The sequence below is a fragment of the Pan paniscus genome, chromosome 8 (assembly GCF_029289425.2).
Source record: "Pan paniscus chromosome 8, NHGRI_mPanPan1-v2.0_pri, whole genome shotgun sequence".
NCBI lineage: Eukaryota > Metazoa > Chordata > Mammalia > Primates > Hominidae > Pan > Pan paniscus.
Window position 1 is genome coordinate 39,367,876 of NC_073257.2, and position 22,487 is coordinate 39,390,362.

The 22,487-nt window shown below is 40.6% G+C and overlaps 2 protein-coding genes across 22 annotated transcripts in view; one reads left to right on the forward strand and one right to left on the reverse strand.

Moving 5' to 3' along the window:
- The window catches only part of PDSS1 (decaprenyl diphosphate synthase subunit 1), a 51,577-nt gene extending 35,724 nt beyond the window's left edge, over positions 1–15,853 (forward strand). For 3 of the 4 annotated variants that reach the window (XM_003821409.4, XM_063607636.1, XM_034930147.3), the window contains exons 9-12: positions 4,329–4,409; positions 4,555–4,668; positions 11,549–11,629; positions 15,389–15,853. In XM_003821409.4, the coding sequence (XP_003821457.3) occupies positions 4,329–4,409; positions 4,555–4,668; positions 11,549–11,629; positions 15,389–15,529 (417 nt within the window). In that variant the 3' untranslated portion in view covers positions 15,530–15,853. Of the gene's footprint in view, positions 1–4,328; positions 4,410–4,554; positions 4,669–11,548; positions 11,630–15,388 lie in introns of those variants that run through there. The other variant, XM_034930146.3, reaches the window with a different exon arrangement.
- A 93-nt stretch (positions 15,854–15,946) lies between these two features.
- The window catches only part of ABI1 (abl interactor 1), a 111,953-nt gene continuing 105,412 nt past the window's right edge, over positions 15,947–22,487 (reverse strand). For all 18 annotated transcript variants that reach the window (XM_008974883.4, XM_003821412.5, XM_008974878.4 and 15 more), the window contains 2 exons: positions 20,746–20,931; positions 15,947–17,797 (listed from right to left, as the gene is read on the reverse strand). In XM_008974883.4, coding sequence (XP_008973131.1) covers positions 17,622–17,797; positions 20,746–20,931 — 362 coding nt within the window. In that variant the 3' untranslated portion in view covers positions 15,947–17,621. The remainder of the gene's footprint in view (positions 17,798–20,745; positions 20,932–22,487) is intronic.

A 22,487-nucleotide genomic window follows, 5' to 3' on the forward strand; every position in this document is an offset into this window, starting at 1 on the left:
TCTTCCTCATTTTTAAAACCACTGTATCAGGGCTGGGCTTGTAATCCCAGCACTTTGGGAGGCTGAGGCGGCCGAATCACGAGGTCAGGAGTTCGAGACCAGCCTGGCCAACATGGTGAAACCCCTTCTCCACTAAAAATACAAAAATTAGCTGGGCGTGGTGGCGCACACCTGTAATCCCAGCACTTTGGGAGGCCAAAGCAGGCGGATCACTTGAGACTGGAGTTCAAGGCCAGCCCGGCCAACATGGTGGAACCCCGTCTCTACTAAAAGTACAAAAATTAGCCAGGTATGGTGGTGGGTGCCTGTAATCCCAGCTACTTGGGAGGCTGAGGCACAAGAATAGCTTGAACCCGGGAGGTGGAGGTTGCAGTGAGCCAGGATCACGTCACTGCACTCCAGCATGGGCGACAAAGTGAGACTCCATCTCAAAAAAATTAATAAATAAATAATTTAAAAAATTTTTTAAAAGCCTCTGTATCAGATCCCATTATGTGGACATAGCATGGTTTATTCAGCCAATCTTCTATACATGGGCATTTAGGTTTCCAGTTTTACAATTACAAACACTACTACAAGGGCTGACCATGCATAAACCTATTTTTGTGTTGTGAGAGGAGTGCCTGCAGGGTGAATTTAGGGGTAATTGCATGTGTGGTTTTGTTAGGCACCACCAGATTTCCCTCTGTTGGGTCTGTACCAGTATGTGTTTCCACCGCAGCTTTTCAGAACCTGTTTTCCCACAGCCCTACTAACTAAATGTGCCATTACACGCTTGAGTTTTTGCCAGTCCAGTAGAGGAGAATGTATTGCAGTGGAGTTTTAATTTACATCTCTCCTTTCTGAGTGAGGTGGAACATTTTTCAGATGCTTAAGGGCCATTTATTTATTTGTTTATTTATCGGAGTCTCACTCTGTCACCCAGGCTGGAGTGCAGTGGCACGATCTCGGCTCACTGCAACCTCCGCCTCCCAGGTTCAAGCAATTCTCCTGCCTCAGCCTCCCAAGTAGCTGGGATTACAGGCGTGAGCCACTGCGCCCAGCCCTTCCCAGTCTCGTTGAGACGCGGCTTGTAAGGATGTGATGCAAGGTGTGAACCTTCCCCAGAAAGAAGTGCATACGTCCAGCACTTCATGAAGCCTGGCTGCAGCATCTGCTTCAAACAAAACAGTCAGCCGAGCTCCACTGTCTTTGACTTAATCATTCTTCATGCTCCACCCATTTCCGGAAAGATGTGAGGCATCTCTCTGATGCTGAGCGCAAGTCTGTGCACCTCTTTGCCTTCTTGTATGTTGTGCTATGTTGCGTCCAATTTGTGGCAGTTGTTTTCTGTTTTCCTGCTACAGATCTAGGCAGTACTGACCTGGGATGGGGAAGCAGGACTCTCTGGCATGGTCTTTATGCTACCCCAGGGAAATCTGGGATAGTTGAAATCTGAGCAGTAATGTCCCTTCGCCATGTGTCAGGCAGAAGCTGCCCACTAAATAAGCTCTGTTCAGCATATGTGGGCACAGAGGGGACAGTGCAGACAGACTGCAGCTTTATGCTTACTTGGACACATTCCTTGACCTCTTGGAGGTTCTATTTTGTTGCCCAGCATAGAAGCAGCACAGGAAAGTGATGAAGAGAACAGTGTCTGGAGCCAGACCCTCTGGATGAAATTCAGGTTCCAGCGTGTTGGAGCCATGTAATGCCTGGTACCGTCTGTGTCTCAGTTTCTCGAACCTCATAAGTGACTTAAGATGTGAGAACTCTCAGAACAGTGCCTAGCACATAGTGGACGCTCAGGAATTGTTAGCTTTTATCATCACCAACCACATAATCCATATTTGTGGGATATTGTGAGGTTTAACTCAAATCATACAAAGTGTTCATCATATGTGCTCCACACATTTTAATCCATTAAAATGTTCACTAACAGATTTTTAGGCCGGGCACGATGGCTCACGCCTGTAATCCCAGCACTTTGGGAGGCTGAGGCAGGCGGATCACCTGAGGTCAGGAGTTCGAGACCAGCCTGAAACCCCGTCTCTACTAAAAATACAAAAATTAGCTGGGCGTGGTGGCTTACAGAGGTTGAGGCAGGAGAATCGCTTGAACTTGGGAGGTGGAGATTACAGTGAGCCCAGATCGTGCCGCTGCACTCTAGCCTGGGTGACAGAGAGACTCCGTCTCCAAAAAAAGAAATAGATTTTTAGAAAATCTTTCACTTTTCAGGAAGAAAGCTTATAGTCTCTGTGGCTCTGTGTTGAGGAAACAGCATTAATCTCACTACAGGAGACTGCTTCACTATCAGTTATTTCTACGTGGAAATATCTTGATTCCCAGTATCATTCTGTCCTGAGCCCAGCACATCCCAGGCTGCCCAAATCTTGCCATGCTCTCCTTTGAGCCAAGCTGATCTTAGCTTCTCTCGAAAGTTTCTGAATTGTCCCCCATATGGTCTCCCAGACTCTTCAGTTGAAAAAAGGAGCCCTCCCTGACAGCCCAGGGGTCGGTGCCTGCTCATGGGAAGGTGGTTGCTGTTGAAAGCAGTTATGAGCTTACTGTTCACTCAACTCAGTGGCCACCTGACCCTTTATGGTGCATGCAATTTTACCATGTACTTATGGCCACGCACTACATAGTCAACAGACCTCATTAAGTTGTCAAAAAGCATTCTCAGGCTGAGGACGTTAGGCAACCTGGCTTTAGTTGGCAGAGGTGCGTGGACACTGCCAAGGCTCCTATTTCTGGTTCCAGTGGATGAGGCGGAGGAGGATTATTTGTAATAATAGCAAACAGCCAGGTGCGGTGGCTCACACCTGATAATCTCAACGCTTTGGGAGGTGGAGGTGGGAGGATCACGAGCCCAGGAGTTTGAGGCCAGCCTAGACAACATGGTGAGACTCCATCTCTATGAAAAAATTAAAAATTAGCTGGGTGTGGTTGCGCGTGCCTGTAGTCCCAGCTACTCAGGAGACTGAGGCGGAAGGAACCCTTGAGCCCAGGAGTTCAAGGTTACAGTGAGCTATGATCGCACCACTGTACCCCAGCCTGGGCAACAGAGTGAGACCCTATTTCTAAAAAGAGATAATAATAGCAAACGCACATTGAGTTCTAACCAGGTGCCAGGCAGTATACTGAGGGCTTAAATGCAGCATCATGTCTGTTTCTCACAGCAACCCTACAAGGTAAGTGCTTGTGATTTCTACATTGTACAGATGAGCAAGAGAGATTCAGTAACATGCCGAGGTCTTGTAGAGGGCAAAATGCAGCCCCACAGTCTCACAGCAGAGCCCGCAGCACTGCACCACACTGACGCCTGAGCAAAGTTCACTCCCTGACTGGAGAGCCACAGAGGCACAACCGAAGGTCAGGGGACAGGGTTTCCTAGCATCCGCGAGCCTTACAGAAAGGCAACTGTGCAGTGCTCCAGCTGGCTTTCTCATGGAGAGTCAACAGAGACATTTCCCCTCCAGTAGAACACAGACCGTCTCTCCCCTCCCCCTTGTTGGTTTTACCCAGGCTTTGTTTTCTGAAAATGTGGCTGGGCCTGCTTAACATGCTTAGCAGGGCACTGGGAAATGCACTTCACTGGCCGGTGCCAGCTAGCTTTTTGGAGTTTTAAAAAGACTTTCAGAAGTCTTATTTCTCCCCCATTGAAAGGAAGGAAAAGGGTTTTTATACAGTTACTTCTTTTGAGAGAAATGTGGAAACAGTGGGACCAGTGAAGTTCCTTCCGATAATAAAAGAGCGATATCTGTGTCTGAAGCAGGAGGCTTGAGATGATTTTTATGGACACACCAAGAAATAACTGCATTCAGAAACAGGTGAAATTCCGAACGATGATGAAAAGAAAGGACTACAGATGGGAAAATTGTGTGTGATTACATTAGTGTCTCTTCCTGAAATGAGGGATACATTGATAGAGATGATTAAAGCCAACAGTAATCGGGCTAGCTTGCCGAGTGCTAGAAGTCAGTATTTCACAGATGGGGGTCCGTTTCTTTTGCATGTCAAGAAGGTTTACTTAGCATGTTACCAGCAGAACTAGTCCAGTTGTAGCTCAGTTTTTCCTAAGCAGTGGGAAAGGCTGCTTATCCTGTCTGAAAGCAGGGGTTGGAGAAGGAGAATTTTCTTAGAATTTAACAACACAATCTGAGACTGAAATTCTTGATTGGAAATGTGGTTTTGTACATGCTTGGTGTCCCTCTGATGTCAGCATCTCCTGACTGTGTATAATCTAGCCCCGCTGCCTCCTATTTTAAGGAATTCCTTCAGCCAGGGGTCAGCTGCTTTGTTGCTGCCTGGAAGCAGCTTATCTCAGAATGCTCTTTCTGTTTCAGGTCTCTGTTCTAGGATGTCCCGACCCAGTGGTGCATGAGATCGCCTATCAGTACGGAAAAAATGTAGGAATAGCTTTTCAGGTTAGTATGCTTTTTATTTGTAAGAGTGGTGGCGTAGTGATACAGTCAGCATTCTCCCCTAGTGTGTAATCGTCAAAATAGTAAGAACGATGGCAGCAGTGTTGGCATGGCGGTGCTCCTTACATCCCATTTTTCCTTTTGCCAGCTAATAGATGATGTATTGGACTTCACCTCATGTTCTGACCAGATGGGCAAACCAACATCAGCTGATCTGAAGCTCGGGTTAGCCACTGGTCCTGTCCTGTTTGCCTGTCAGCAGGTAGGTTTTGCAAACTCCCTTTGACACATCACTGCATAGCCCCACAGAACTGATGTCCCGCGGCACAGCTGATGGGAAGATTGCATAAAGGAATAGATGGGAAGGCATTCAGATAAGAGATCACAGGTCTGCATTTGATCCTGGCTGAGTGAGATGTTGGGGCTGGTCATTTCACCTTGCTAAGACTGTTTCCTTATCTGTAAAATTGAGAAGATCACCTTTCTCCCAGGGTGGTTGTGAGGATTAGCTAAGATCCTATTTAAGATCTTTGTGTCTTGTGGTGTGCCGTAGGCATTTGAGGTAGCATCGTGATTATTTCCATATATTTTGGCCACTGGCAAAGTGAACGGTTTCTAAGTCTTGATTATAGGACTGGACTTTGGTGGTCCTCAGAGCCCCTTAAAAGGCATAGGAAGCATCAAGGGCCTCCAAGCATAAGAAATTCTCCGGTTCTAGAAGTTTAATGAGACTCTGCTGCTCTGAGAGAGGCTTTAGAACCTCGGCCATTGCCTCAAAATGTCAGGAAGTCAGGGGAGTGCAGTAGACCCACATAGTTCCTTCTTTCTCCGGATTGAGGGACTGAGTCCCCCTTAATGTGAATGAAAGGCTTAGGAAGCTTCAAAGATGTTCCCTCGACTGACAAAGCAGACATTCTCACAGCCTCCTCCAGACCCTGGCCACATGGCTTGTGGCTGTACTGAATGTTACTTGAAATAAGTGAGACATTAGCTGGTGTTGGAACATCTTGTTAATAGATTTTCATCTTAGTACTATTTAATTTGTTATGTTGCAAAGCAGTAAGATGTTCATCACCGTGCCATGAAATTCAACATTAGCTCTTTGGTCTAAAATTATAGTAACTTTTGGTCTTTCAGAGATTTTGCCTCTATTCTGTCTTCACGTTTACAAAGGTCAGTCATGTCCTCCATAAAATTCAGTGATTCCACTGTGATACAGAAACCACGGCCCTTGCTTTTGGTGGGTTTCTGATTGGAGAGAGGAAAGGTCATCTTTCACCCACTATCTAGCACAGCCATTGGCAGCGTGATTCTTCCCAGGGGAGGCTGACATTCTGGGTGGCTGGGCCAGGCTACTTTGGCAGCTTGCTAAGGCTATGAATGGAGATGTTGGGGCACTCGGTAGGAACACCCGCCCTCATTATTACAAGGCTTCCATCCTCTCAAACTTTGGAGGCTGAGGTAAGAAGTGAAAGGTATGCTGTAAATAGGTCCTCTCTCCCAATGAGGCTTACTTGCCAGCCCAAAATCAAAGAGTATAATACATGTGCCCAGTTTTGACAAAAATTTATAAAACCTCCTTTTGTACATTAAGGCAAGAGTGAGGAACATTTGAGCCGTGTAGGTGTTATGCTGGGGATTAGAAAAATGAGGCACTGGCTACCACTACCTATATAACTGCGAACATTACTTCTCAGATACTTGTTAGTAAACATGAGTGAAGAAAAGCAAGATGGACTGAGTGTGCTGAAATCCAGCTAGCTTGGTAAAGATTCCTTTACCTAGGCTCAGATTATCAGGATAAAAGGAAAAAGCCTTTCCCTGGAGAAGTCTATGAGAAAGTTTTGGTTGCTCTATTTGTAAAAATCTTCAAATTGTTAAGTACTTGTTATGAACCCCAGGATACTAAGTTACCAGTTGAGTCCTACTTAAACCTTAAGGTGACTGGGTGAGAGGAGGCTGGCCTCTTCGGACTGTGTTTCACTCTGAATATATTTCAGAAGAAACTAACTTACTTTCCCCTACACACACAAAGGAGTAATGGCTATCTCTGCTTTCATATATAGTGGGGGAAAGGGGAAATGGACCTCTACATAGTATCTGTCAGTAATCTACAAGAGACTGAAAAATGCTGGTTAGGCGGTGGCTCATGCCTGTAATCCCAGCACTTTGGGAGGCTGAGGCAGTTGGATTATAAGGTCAGGAGTTCAAGACCAGCCTGACCAATATGGTGGAAACCCCATCTCTACTAAAAATACAAAAATTAGCCGGGCCTGGTGGTGCATGCCTGTAATCCCAGCTACTCGGGAGGCCAAGGAAGGAGAATCCTTGAACCTGGGAGGCAGAGGTTGCAGTGAGCCGAGACTGCACTCCAGCCTGGGTGACAGAGTGAGACTCCGTCTCAAAAAAAAAAAAAAAAAAAAGAAAAGAAAGCTGGTTAAAAAAAGCAAGCAAAAGGAAAAAAAAAGATTACCGTACCCGAAGCCATGGTTTTATGTGTGCTTTGCTGGGAAATCCCAGTCATGAGGCACCTACTCATGCTCACCAGACAGCAGTGTTCTCATCTGCCCATAAGGCAGTGAGTTGAAAAGGCACATTGCAGCCTCAGAAAAGGGAACACAGAATGGAGTCCAAGCAGGAAGTGACTCTGGACAGGACTCATTTCAAAAGTAGACTGATGTTTCTGTCTTGTGGCACATGGGCCAGAAGTTAGCCAAATATGTATTTATAAGTTGCCTTCTAATAAAACAGCAAGGTTAGGCTCTTTTGTGGAATACACTGTAAAACAAGAGATTCTTAGCAAGAAATGTGTCAAAAGACGTATGGGACTAAGATTAATTCAGGTAAAAATAAGTTCCAAAAATAACGTAAGAATATGCAGTATCTCCACTTAATGAAAATGTGTTTTCAGTTTACAAAGGATTCTTTCATACATTATCTCTAATCTCACAACTCCTCTTTGTGGTAGATATTATGGTGTTTATTCTGCAAGTAAGAAACTGATGCCCAAACCTCGCCAAAATTTAACATCTGGTAAATGGCACAGCAGGGAACTGAACAAGTCTAAGACCAGTATTCATTTTATTACATCATACATAGTGTTATCGCCACTGGTAATGCTGAGAAGTTGGTAGCTATGATACCACACAGGCCTTCCCACAGAGCAGGTAACTGACCCACCTGGGCACTGACGATACTCAAAGAATCATCTCTGTGTCATGTCTTTGCTATTGTAAACAACATAGCTACTTGGTGGAGTAGTTCTAAGACGTCTGTAATCCTTTCCCTTTGGTAGGTGAGTTTTGTTTGCTGATGAGATGGTCTTTGAACTTTTCCATTTGTGAACACTGGACCAGGACAAGCATTCTTGGGAAACCACCTTTTCCTTTTTAACTTGGTGTGGTGGGTTGTCTTGGAGTTTACTCCAGCCAGCACTTGACAGAAACTCCCTGTCTTTTGGAATTCCTTTATTTTTAACATCTCTCTGAAGGGGGTTCCTGATAACAGTTGGTTCAGAGGATTTAAAAAGAGTTTTGGGGATTTCTGGAGAAGTCCCAGGGGATGACAGCGTCCTCCCATGTACGTATGTGTACATATTCTCTTTAAGAATAAAAACCTTACGTTAATTGGATTTTGAAAGCTTCAGAAACAAAATGGAAGTGTTTTACTTTCTCTGGTGAAACTTTATTAATTTTCAAATATCTTTTTAAAAAAAACCAAATCTTTCCTTTCTTCTGCTTCTCTTATTTGATAAGTCACTAGACCCAAATGTCAGTTGTAGCCACGTTTCCAAATGCCGTCACCAGCCCCTGCACCAGCTGCACAGGCCTTATGCTATCGTGGTGACTAGTTGGTGCCTTAGTGTTACCCAGTTTCGTTTGGGTGGACTCATATACTGATCACCTTAGCAGTTTAGTTTATGGATGGGTTTCACAGAGTTACAACCCGATTTATCCACAGGTGGTTTTCCTACTCTTAAAAACAGCACCTGAGCAAACAGAATTTTTATTTGTCACTAAATCTGCAGGCAACTGTTCTTCCTGCTGTGTTTCTCTTTTCTTTTCCACATACACATTAAGGGGACTGGGGAGTGCCCGGGGAAGAGTTTGATATTTTGCATATTAAAATTGCACACATGACATGTTTGGAAGGAAGGATGTAGTCACTCAATGCAAATATTTTTTTCAAATTTTGCTTTCTCAATGCTTTTTATAGTAAAAGCATCAGCGAAAACACCCAATCAGCATATCTTACCACACTTGCTGGTACTGTAGAAAAAGCTTATACATCATAAACAAGGTAATGTCACCAGATGCCTACGAGAGAATCACATCAGTGTTAACGATAAAACCTTCTAGATATCCAGTATTGGTATGTGGTATTAAAAAACTAAAACAGGCTGTGTGTAGTGGCTCACGCCCATAATCCCAGCACTCTGGGAGGCCCAGGCGAGAGGATCACTTGAGGCCAGGAGTTTGACACCAGCCTAGGCAACAAGGCAAGACCCCATCTCTATAAAAAATTTAAAAATTGGCCAGGCACGGTGGCTCACGCCTGTAATCCCACTTTGGGAGGCCGAGGTGGGCAGATCACGAGGTGAGGAGATCAAGACCATCCTGGCTACGGTAAAACTCCATCTCTACTAAAAATACAAAAAATTAGCTGGGCATGGTGGCTTGCGCCTGTAGTCCCAAGTACTCGGGAGGCTGAGGCAGAAGAATCATTTGAACCCGGGAGGCGGAGGTTGCAGTCAGCCAAGATCGTGCCACTGCACTCCAGCCTGGGTGACAGAGCGAGACTCCATCTCAAAAAAAAAAAAAAATTAAAAAATTAGCCAGGTGCGTGCCTGTAGTCCCAGCTACTCCGGAGGCTGAGGCAGAGGATCACTTGAACCTATAGGAGTTTGAGGCAGTGAGCTATGATTGCACCACTGCACTCCAGCCTGGGCAACAGAACAGGTCTCATAACAAAACTAAAACCTACTTGATTTGGCTTTTTTACCATAGAAGTTGATTTGGGCTTTCCTGATTTCTAGTAGCTTGTTTTCTTCTTAAAAGACCAGTAACTAAAGGAAATTACTGGTTTTCATAAGAACTAACCAGTTGCTGGCTCTATAAATTCTGTAAACACATTAGCAGTCTCTACATGTTTAGAGCTTTGTTCTGACACATATTTTGGTCTGAAAAAATTATTTCTTCGTCTATGATCACTTGGCTGTGGCTTTTCTATGTATGCCCTATTTTTTCTTCTAGGATTACTAATACCATGGTCATGGTTACAGGACAACAACTTATTTCATCCTTCAGGTTCACTGCCAGGGAAAAACTGGCAACGCTGTAAGCACTGACGTGGCCAAAATCAAACACATCTTACCTCTTCCGTGGAGCCATAGACTGTTAGAGCTCAAGGGCTTCCAGTCATGAAGATGAGAAGCCTAAGACCCCAGGGGCTAAGGAAGTCACTCGGCTGTGGCAGCTGGTAGCCAAACCAAGACTAGAGCTCGGATCTAGGAAGTGAAGTGATTTGGTGTCCTGGCTTTTGTATTCTGTTAATGGTGACACTTCTAAATAGTTGCTAAGTATTGTAGAATATCGATTTTACCTTCAGTTCCTTTTTTACCTATTTTTTTCTCTCTTCTTGCTATCATCTTAATTCAGGTCTTTTTTATAACCTACTCTAGTAACCTGTTTGTTCTGTCTACCTCTGACTCTTTTAATTCCATGGTTCTCAACCTTGGCGGCACATTAAAAATACCAGGGTGGGTGGGAGGGGGTTGAAAATCTTGGTGCCCAGGCTAAACCCCAAGCCAGTATAACCAAAGTCTCTGGGAACAGGATCTAGGCAACTGTATTTATACCTCCCCAGGCCAGGCGCGGTGGCTCACACCTGTAATCCCAGCACTTGGGGAGGCTGAGGTGGACAGATAACCTGAGGTCAGGAGTTTGAGACCAGCCTGGCCAATATGGCAAAACCCTGTCTCTACTAACAGTACAAAATTAGCCGGGTGTGGTGGCGCACACCTGTAGTCCCAGCTACTCAGGAGGCTGAGGCAGAGAATTGCTTGAACCCAGGAGGCAGAGGTTGTGGTGAGCCGAGGTCGTGCCACTGCACCACTCCAGCCTGTGTGATGGAGCAAGACTCCATCACAGGAGGGAAAAAAAAAAAAAAAAACAACCACTCCCCAGCTGATCCCAGTATGCAGTCAATGTCATGCACCACTGCTCAGATCCACTCTACACACTGCTTAAGGCAGAGCTCTGCACATAATGCCCTCTGCTCAGAAACCTCAGTAGCTTTCAGTTGGTAATCAATTTAGTACTTAGAGTAGAATGCCTAATTCCCATCCTCATCCTAGGCTAGTGACTCTCAAAATGTTGGCAGAGACCAGAGATACTGGTGTCACCTGGGCATCTGTTAGAAATGCATGCCAAGGCTCCATCCCTACTCAATCAGAAACTGGGGGAGAGGCCCTACAAGCAGTACAGGTGATCCTGGTACGATTTAAAGTTTAACAACCATGTTGTTTTTTATTTTTTATTTGAGACGGAGTTTCACTCGTTGTCCAAGGTAGAGTGTAATGGCACAATCTCGGCTCACTGCAACCTCCACCTCCCCAGGTTCAAGCAATTCTCTTGCCTCAGCCTCCCGAGTAGCTGGGATTACAGGCGTGCACCATCATGCCCGGCTAATTTTTTGTATTTTTAGTAGAAACGGAGTTTCACCATGTTGGCCAGGCTAGTCTCAAACTCCTGACCTCAGGTGATCCGCCCACCTCGGCCTCCCAGAGTGCTGGGATTACAGGCGTGTGCCACCACGCCTGGCCAGAACCATGTTGTTTTAAAGATGTACTTTATTCCTCCTGCCTCTCTTACTCAATGTTGGACTAGGATAAAACATCAGAATAAACAAGGACTAATGTCTCCTCCTCCCGTACACCACCACAGTGCCTAGGCATAGACGGTGGATGTCTCTTAGCTCAGCTTTTGTTGCCACAGTTTACTGCTCTCCCACATCATCTAGACACTTAGTTTCATTTTTGTTGTTTCTTGTTATTTCCTATTGTTACAAACTAGTGTTAGAACACTTGTTTCTCCCAAGAGAAATAAATAGATTTTCTCAGATTTTCTCTCTTTTTTTGTTAGTTCCCAGAAATGAATGCTATGATCATGCGACGGTTCAGTTTGCCGGGAGATGTAGACAGAGCTCGACAGTATGTATTACAGGTAAGACTGTTTTTTAAAAAAAAGGCAGCAGCAGGAACAACGTGGCAAAATCCTTTAATCCAAAAATGTAACATTAACTAAACATTAAATTATAGATACAAGACTGTTTGGTCAACTCTTGATGTGACAAAAACTGAGAAGGGAACACTCATTTTTCTGATTTTTTATTTTCATTTCTCTTCTAGACTACTTACGAAATATTTTGTTTTAACTGGTCTTAGGTAAGGCACAGACATTAATATCTTTTAAAAGGTACCTAAGTGATTGTGGTGAACTGTTAGTGTTGAAACCCAGAGGTGTGGAACCAGCCTTCCCTGTGTCCATCAACAGAATCACTGGGCCCCCAGTCACCCAGCCTCGGCTCCAGCCTCATCCATGTCCCCATCCATGACCCCATCCGGGCTGCTGCTGGACTGCTGCAATAGTCTACTCATAATTGGGCTTTCCTAGTCCGTCCTACCTGTTATAAAAGTATGACTAAAGAAATGATCATTGAAAACAATTAAACCAACACAGGCAAACTATACATTTATATAAATGTTTTTCTTTTAAAGGGAGAACCATTTAACCCCGTTCAGGGGCTAGTGGCTTGCTTTAAATATATTGCCACGTATCTTCAGAACTTTTCTGTGGAAGCCAGATCTCTCTGCATGACTTGAGTTTTGGTGACTGACTCCTGTGAGAATGAGCCATTTCCAAGTTCACTGTCATTTGCAGCCAACAGATGTACTGGATGAGTCGGAGTGAGCAAAAAATTGTTACAAAGCAAGTGTGGCATGAGATCTGTACTTAGTGTAGTACCTGAAAGACTTCCAAATAATTACCTTTCAGATTCTTAAAAAATTTAAAAAGCAACCCCCAACCCCTAAAAGGTTAATTTTCTCTCTTAACTGACTATACTGTTAAGCCTCATTATTCACTATGGGTTACTGCCTTTTTTGGAGAATGGTTTAAACGTACTATTAAAAACTATGGGAGGGAGCTGGAGCTGATAAAGAAGTCAATATTCCCTGGGAGAGGCTCTGGCTTCAGAAATAATGGTATTATTGGAAGCTAGAGTGGGAAGTGGAACTGAAAAGAGGGAAGTTAATAGTAGCACCTATGGAGAATAGCAAAGTTCCAGCAATCCTAGCCAGAAACGCATTTAGAGAAAACAAAAATCCACGGGAATGTTCTCTGAACAAATTCTCCAAAATTCTAGCTCCCTGTTCACCCACAGAGCTTCTAGGCCTATTCCCTCATTAAATATGAATAGACAACTCAGGGTTACAAATGAATTGACTAAAGCTTGCTGAACAAAAGAGTGGGACCAAAATAACGGGGGAAAAAAAAACCTCAGGAAAAACATAAATAGGAGGATCCAAAAAGATACCCCATTCACAAAACAGTACAGGATCGTACTTTTTAAATGAGTAAGAGCAAGTTCTAAGAAACTGAAAATGACTGAAGAACAAACTCCAAAGAAGGGCTGCAATGTGAAATTGTGGAAATCCTCCCAAGTGTAAAACAGAAAGGGGGAAATAGTGAAAAATAACAAGAGCTACAAGGACCAGTACCATCATGTAACAAGTATTTCAGGAAGAAAATAAACAAAAAAGTGGTCACTTATGCTAGAAAACGGTGTCAAAACTGGCTCAATGAATAGCAAAGATACTGGATACTAGAAGGCAGTGGAGGAAGGTCTTCCAAATGGGGATGAAACATTTGAAACCTAGGATCCATTAAATCCGAAGGCAAAAGAAAGTCACCACACATCAGGACTAAAATGTTGACTTCCCATAAACACTATTTTATTTTATTTTTATTTTATTATTTTATTTTATTGTATTTTTCTTAGATTGAGTCTTGCTCTGTTGCCAGGCTCAAGTGCAGTGGCACAATCTCGGCTCACTGCAACCTCCGCCTCCCGGGTTCAAGTGATTCTCCTGCCTCAGCCTCCCGAGTAGCTGGGACTACAGGCGCCCGCCACCACGCCCGGCTGATTTTTGTATTTTTAGTAGAGACGGGGTTTCACCATGTTAGCCATTATGGTCTCGATCGTGACGTCGTGATCCGCCCGCCTCGGCCTCCCAAAGTGCTGGGATTACAGGCATGAGCCACCGCGCTCAGCCCCCACGAACACTTTCTGGGTAGGCTATTTGCAGATGTACTCAGGAAAATGTGTGGAAAACACTGAGAGAAGGCAGGCTTCTGTACAAAAAGGAACAGCAAACTAAAATATGTCATGTTTTGAGCAACTGGTGTAGAAAATCAGATGTATTTCAACCACAATGTTAGGAATATTCCATTTCTAAATGTCAGAGGGGTCCGGGTGCAGTGGCTCACACCTGTAATCGCAGCACTTTGGGAGGCCAAGGTGGGTGGATCACTTGAGGTCAGGAGTTTGAGACCAGCCTGGCCAACATGGTGAAACCCCGTCTCTACTAAAAATACAAACATTAGCCAGGCGTGGTAGTGCACGCCTATAATCCTAGCTACTTAGGAGGCTGAGGCACGAGAATCCCTTGAGCCTGGGAGGCAGAGGTTGCAGTGAGCCAAGATCACGCCACTGCATTCCAGCCTGGGTGACAGAGCAAGATTCCATCTCAAAAAAAAATTTTTAAAAAATAAATAAATGTCAGAGGGATCATGAGCCATGGAGAAGGAAATAGAATTATAGTATATGAATTGATTCTGCAATAAATATTTTTACATCATAGAAATGATACTTTATTAGTATTTGGCTTTTAGAAAGAACCAATATTTTAAAACATGGTTATAGAATAGAATGTAAATATCTATAGTCTAACAGTATAGTTAAAGGAAAGGACAGGAGCTCATACAAGATAAAATCTGAAGTTGATGCTACCTAACAGAAGTAATCAACAAAACAACTAAAGACAGCAGTGTAATGATGAGGCAGCACAATATGGCTGGGCTAAATCCTCATCTTAACAAAAAGGTAACAGATGATAACTAAAATTGGTAATCAAGAAATAAAAACTAGGCTGGGCATGGTGGCTCACACCTGTAATCCCAGCACTTTGGGAGGCCAAGGCAGGCAGATCACTTGAGGCCAGGAGTTCGAGACCAGCCTGGCCAACATGACAAAACCCCATCTCTACTAAAAATACAAAAATTAGCCGGGCATGGTGGCACACGCCTGTAGTCCCAGCTACTTGGGAGGCTGAGGCAGGACAATCGCTTGAACCCGGGAGGTGAAGGTTGCAGTGAGCCAAGATCATGTCATGCACTCTAGCTTGGGTGACAGAGTGAGACCCTGTCTCAAAAAAAAAGAAAAGAAAAGAAAAGAAAAAACCTAATGGATAAAGTGAGTGCCTTTGGAAGAAAGGAAGCTGATTTTCATCATAAACCCTCTGTACTTTCATTTTGTTATGTCTTTATTCTTTATTTTTTTAAGTAAGTTTTACTTGTGTTTTTTTTACATTTAAAAATGTTGTATAAAGATACTTTGTACGTAGAACTTTTGAGAAATTCTAATAAGTAAAAATTAGGGGAAAATGGATGACTATGTAATATTGATGAGCTAGCTGCTTTGCATGCTAATAGAATAAAAATTTGCTTCAATATGAGAAAAAGGCCTAAAGGAAGTTAGCACTATGAGTCGGGAAAAGAACATTAGAGATGTAGTTTGACTGTTAACTGTAATCCTCAGCTCATCTGATCTCAAAACTATGTGTTCATTTATTATAGCAGGAAGTTAAAACGCTGATTCAGTCAGTGACAGGCATCTGTTCTGTTTTGTTCTGTATCTTATAGAGTGATGGTGTGCAACAAACAACCTACCTCGCCCAGCAGTACTGCCATGAAGCAATAAGAGAGATCAGTAAACTTCGACCATCCCCAGAAAGAGATGCCCTCATTCAGCTTTCAGAAATTGTACTCACAAGAGATAAATGACAACTCTTTCTGTTCTTTCTGGCAGCTATCTTACCAGACTGTGCCTAAAGAATTTTGTGGAATACACTTTGTTTGCTTCATGTGCAGATAACCAAAAATCATTTTAAAAGATATCAAACTTATTGATGGGCAATTTATTTTTTTTATTGCAAAAGTTTTTTCAGAAAACTTTTTAAATGTAATTAATAAACCACCTGAATCTGTCATTCTAGTCCTATAAATTATAATCAAGGTATCTTGATGGTTATATGTGGTATTGTTTACACTGTTAATATCCACATGTAAGGCCATTACACAAATAAATAACCAATGTTAAAATTCAAATGGTTTGTCTTGATTTACCATAGGAGTAAAGGTCAGAAAAATGTGAAGTCTGCATTGAAGTCCACATCAGTTATATTTTAACAGTATCCAAAATTTCATATAGGAGAATGGTTTATTATAAAAGACTGTACATAAAATTTAGACAACAGGTTATATACAAATTAAGAGAACAATCCACTTGAAAAATGGAAAGTAGAAGGTAGCTAGCTGATCACTAATGATACTTTGTTTAAAATTAACAAAGGCAAAATGCATATGAAATAGTCACATTGATTTGGTAGCAATAATGGTCTTTAATTTTCAGAAATAACTGTTTTGCACTAGTCTTACCATTCACTATGCTGTTATAAGTCTGTAGCATCCAGTACATAACTGTAATTTGAATTCCAAACAAATCCTCAATAACACAGAAACCCACACTTGAGTGCTCTACTTTAATATCCTAAGCAATAGAGAATTATACACAAGACAAGAAGAGAAAACATCCCTCAGCCCTCCCTTCAATTAAGAGGAGACACACAAAGTGCATGTGTTGCATTTCGATTATGTCAAAAGACAATCCAAGTCTGTTGGTTAGGTAAATCTCTGTTCACTGATTAATACATGACCCACCTTCTTTCCCAATTATTTTATTTTAAAATTCTAATGTTGCTAGTGCCAGGTAATAGATTAAAGAGTGCCTACTCACAAATCAGCTGTCTCCACTTTTACAATATGTAAAAGGTACTTTTAACTTCCTTTCATTGAAGCAGTGTACAACAGTTCACTGTAAAACTGAAGGACTGACATGGCAATCCTTAAGAATTTTACCTACAGAATGAATGCACACAATTTGACACATTTTCTTAGTTTCAAAAGATTCTTTAAAAAAGGAATTCAGTAGATTGACTTGTAAATAACCATTGCAGATTTTGAATCTGCAAAAATCCGTCACATTGCTGTTGGGACAGATTAAGATAAGGCTAAAATTTTTTTCCAAGTTAACATATTGAGAAAATAGAATCATAATTCTGCAATAAATCATTATCTTTTATTTTTTTTAAAGCAAACCAGTGAAGGAAAGGACAAAAACCTTTGGTTCACTTACGTATTTATGAATGGAAAAATTCTATAATGCAAATTTCACTCATTAAAAAACTTAGGTACAAATTACAACATTACAGATAATTCTCTTTTTGCTTCTTTTGTTTCACATGGAGACCTTGGAGACTCAATTCACGTTAAGACACCTAAGTACGAGTCCTCCAGGTAAATATTACACAAATGGGAAGCATCTTGAATTTTTAAGTATATTTCAATACATAAATTTTTATGCATGCTTTAAACAAACAGTATTTTTTTAAATGAGAGAATCTAACAAAAAAAGTGACCAGCACCAGCATTTAAATTTTCTGATTTTAATATTAGTCTGACATAGCGTTAGTAACCATGCTGCACTGAAACATGTAATGGTACAATCTGAATCATGATTCGTTAAATATTATACCCCACTTCCCCCAGAATATTTAGGCTGGTCATAAAGTTAAAAATGTGTAAGTAAGTACATAAGCATAATCAGTTATGGACAGCTTCTTGTATAAATTGCTATTCAGCAATACATAAACTGCCTCAAAGATTTATGCTTACAGGTAGACATTCAATTTACCAATAAAACAGCATGTTCTGAAAATATGGGCACATTTTAAAACATATTAAGACAGTTCTGTTAACCATAATAGTCCCACAGTATGACTGAGTAATAAGAATCTACTTCAAAAGAAAAAAAAAATTAATCAGTATAGTGCATGATTGATTCAACATAGTTCCCAGGGAACAGACCAGTCACTCGATTGCAGACTCCTTCATACCAGCCATCATCATTCTTCTTTATAACATAAATGATTGCACCCTCCATAAATGACAGCTCATCATCCTTGTCTTTTGTATAATCATATATTGCAACAACTATGGAAAAAACAGTTGAAGTATCACATGAGTGCACTATATCCAACATTTACTTGAATTTTAAGACAAAGCCAATTAAATATATAGCACAGCAAAACTATTTTTATGAAGATTTCTTAATTTTTGTATCTATCAATATAAGTAGGTCAGTGGCCAACCATGTACTTAAATCATTGGCTTAATCTTAGAGCCAAATGACAATCTGATTAGACTGAATAGATCAATAGGTTCTGTCAATCACTTTAAGAAAGCTCTCTGAATTTTAGAATTTAGTAGATGTTTCAATTCATTCAAATACCAAGTGCCTATCATATGCAAAGCACCGGCTTTTCAAAATAATTATCAGGCAAAGAAAGCTGCATAGCCATTCAGTAAACCAGGTAACAACCCAAGCTATCTAATTTGAAAAAACACAGTTACTGGAAGGTAAATCACATCCTACTCATTCAAGGACCCATGCTAATTTAAGGGACTGTCCCCAGATTTTTTTTTAAAGAATATTTACTTACTTTAAAGGATGTTAATTAATACTTAGAGAACTTTGCAATTCTGTGGTGTCTGTAATTTTTTCAGTTCAAGATACAGGTTGAGTAACCCTTACCTGAAATGCCTGGGATCAGAACTGCTTTGGATTTAGAGAACTTTGCAATTCTGTGGTGTCTGTAATTTTTTCAGTTCAAGATACAGGTTGAGTAACCCTTACCTGAAATGCCTGGGATCAGAACTGCTTTGGATTTGGGATTTTCAGATTTTGGAATTTTACATATGCGTAATGAGACATCTTGGAGATGGGACCCATGTCTAAACACAAAACTCATTTTTGTTTCACATACACCTTATACAGATAGCCTGAAGGTAATTTTATTTTTCCCTTGGGAACACTGAATAAACTGTGTCACGTGCCTGCATTTTGATTGTGACCCATCACGTGAGGTCAGCTGTGGAATTTTCCACTTGCGGCATCATGTTGGAACTCATTTTGGATTTTGGAGCATTTTGAATTTGGGACTTTCAGATAGGGATGCTTAGCCTATATTCACTTCCTTTGCAAACTGCTATGGAAAGAGAAAGTAATCCAAAATGTATAAAATGGCCCATGGACAAATCCAAACCATGCATTTTTTGTAAATAAAGGTTTATTGCAATATGGCCACATCTACTTACTCATGTATTGTCTATGTCTGCTTTTACGCTACAATAGCAGGACTGAGTAGTTGTGACAGAGACTGTATAGCCAGCAAAGTTTAAAATATTTACTATCTGGCTTTATACCAAACAAAGTGTGCTCACCCCTAGTTCTTGGGAATATACTTTTTAATCCTCCTCTACTATCAAATATATTACCCAATATATCATTCCAAATTTGTCAACTTATATAAATATGGTCCCATTTTCATAGTTAATTTGCTTTACCAAGTAAGAAAATATGGGTAAAAACACAATTCAAGGTCACTCAAGTTTATCATCCTCGTAAGTAACAACAGCTCTCTATTTGAAGGTATATGGGAATCTAAAGTAGAATATTCAAGACTTTCTTAACAATATGTAAATTATTTACTGTTTAAAAATATAAGGCCACGCTCGGCTCATGCCGGTAATCCCAGCACAGGGAGGCTGAGATGGGCGGATCACTTGAGGTCAGGAGTTCAAGACCAGCCTGGCCAACATGGCAAAACCCCGTCTCTACTAAAAATACAAAAGTTAGCTGGGCGTGGTGGCGGGCACCTGTAATCCCAGCTACTTAAGAGGCTGAGGCAGGAGAATTGCTTGAACCCGGGAGGCGGAAGTTGCAGTGAGCCGAGATTACACCACTGCACTCCAGCCTGGGAGACAGAGCAAGACTCCATCTCAAAAAATAAAAAAAAAAAAAGGAAAACAAATTTACTTTTGCCACATATCCAAAACTTGGGCAGGAAAGAATGCTGCTGGTCTCAAGAGCTACAGCTACTAGCTTAAAGTCCGTTAACCCAGTAAAGTCAATAGAAGGAAATATATTTCAAAGGCAACCAAAAGTGTTCAACTAAATCACAAGCATTTTTCAGAACTCTATAGAAATACAGATTTTATTTTTGATTCCTACTTCTGCAAAAAGAAATACAGATTTTAAAATAGCACAGAACTGGATGAAAAAATAAAAACTAGAAACAGGATTTGTTTCTTCCCCACCTATATTTCTTAATAGATAATTATAGTGAATATTGGGTACTGTAGGTAAATTAGACTTTAGAGTAGTTCATAATTTCATGAAATACAATCCTGATAATTTGTCTTGTGTTTTATAAAATCACCTAATTGAAACCTTAATTGAGGCTTTTCTCATGATAGTACTAATATATTTTTAAAGACAGATGCTCCTCCACTTACATACAATGGGGTTATGTCCCAATAAACCCACTGTTTAGTGGAAAATATTGTAAATTGAAAGTACATTTTCAACTTGTATTTTTTTACTTATAACAGGTTTATCCAGACAAAGCTCCATCATAAGTTGAGAAGCATACTGAATGCATATCATTTTTGTACCATCATAAAGTTGAAAAGATCCTAAAGTGAACCATCATAAATCAGGGACCGTCTATATTTAGATATGAAAGGTAATCAATAGAGTTTGACAGAACTTTTAAAATCTTTACTAATTACATATAACTCCATTTTTGTGCCTTAGCTGTTTCATCTATAAAATGCCGTCCAGCAAGTTAATCTTCAGCTGAACGCATATGTAGTTTGAAAGCAAATCTAACACTGCAATTTTAATTTAAAATACAAAGAAAGAATCCCCCTGTACACTGGGAATAATACAAAACTTAGGAAGTAAGGTTTAAGTAAATCATCTTGGTTGGTAAGGCAGTTTAAAAGGCTGAGAAACATTGGATTAGATGTTCTTGATAGTTCTAAATTTCTACAATTAGGTTATTTTCCTTCACATCAACTCAATGACTGTACCTTACCTTTCTCAATATAATTCTTGGGGGCCCAAGCAGGATCCCCATCTGCATATGGATCATTATACTGAACTACTGCAGCCTCCTCATCTTCATAATCCACTGGTGGTGGTGGTGGGGGAGGTGGAGAGTCATCAAACATGGGAATATCATCTGGTGGAGGTGGTGGCGGTGGAGTTGGACTATCAGCAACTAAAAAGATTCATATGATTGATTTGAATCAAAAATAAGTCTAGATGGAAACTTATAAGTTAATAGAATTTAAGAAAGCTCTAACTTAAGTACAGCATGCACTATAATAAAACATGCAATGATTAGAAATAAAAGCTTGGTGTGTTAAAGTTTATGCTACTCAAGAATCATTTAAAAATAACAAAATGAGCTAAAAATAAGGGTATCTGGAAGTACTACAAATTAATGAATGCAGGGTGTTAGGAGACAATGTCTCTTTTTATAAGGATTATAGGAGTAGTTTCCTTATTCCAAGGTTCAGATCGGGACAAATGTTAACAATCAACCTAAAATAAATCTATGTCACTTTTGTCATTTGGACTGCAGTAAATGATATGAGTAACATTACATTAATGGTTTGATCACTTTTCACTCTGCTCATTCATGCCCCTGATTTTGGCTTGAAACAGCTTTGGTTCCCTAAAAATTCAGTCTCCTGTGGACAGATTTTTGTTTCTTTGTTGATTATTGTTTGTTTTGATGAAGAGAAAAGTAAAGTTGGTGGTATTAGGTCTGCTTCTGTGTGCAGATTTTCTACTCTGTTATTTACATTTTATAAGTTGAAAAAATGGAAAAAGAATCCCCAACCAGTAGAAGATCTAATTGAGTATTTTTAAAAATGTTTATATTCATAATTAGTTTTTTAATGTAGAAAGCAAGCTAAAATTCTGCATTATTGCTAGTAAAACATAAGCACGGGATGAGGGAAAGCCTAGATCCTAAAGATTCAATTTTCTAAGAATACAACAATAATTAAGATTTAAACATAAAGTGTTGAAGATGTAATTAAAAAAACAAACAAAAAGGAACTTACAGTAAACAAAACAATAAAAATGACTCATACCTCAAACTCTAGATGGTCGTGGTCAGTATGTATGTGTGTGCTTTACACAGTCAAAGGTGTAAACAGGGAAATGGGAAAATGTCAGGCTAGAGCTCTGTTCAATGAACTAGTATAATATCAGGTAAAAATGCTCCTAAAATTTAAAGAATTCAAAGCTGGAACCCAATTAATGCTTAACTTAAATTTCTGATCAATAAATTTCTTTAAAAGTTCAAAAGACATATGAAAATGTTTTCATACAAATTGATACAGGAATTACATAATTCCTGCAGGGGAGAAGTTCATAATACAAACATACTAAATCAAATGCCAATTTCTGGGGCTATTTATGTGATCAAAGAAATCAGCCATAATCTATCTGTCATACAGGTTTAAACGTTTAGTCTACCCTCCTTGGAATAATGTGCTGAATATACAACCAAGGGCTCCAGGTTTAAAATATTTGCAGATAATGACCCTATTTCCATAACCACTTCAATGCTGTGATTTCTATTTTATCCTCTTGAGGGATGAAAGGGCTATTAGAAAACAAACCCTATATGGTAATGCTCACTCTAACACCTATCAAACGGGTCTACAATTAATTTTTCTGCCTCATTCCTAGATCCATTTTATCTTTGCCCATAACTTCCTCTATAAAACTTTTTAATATTATTGAGGAGAGGAAAATGGG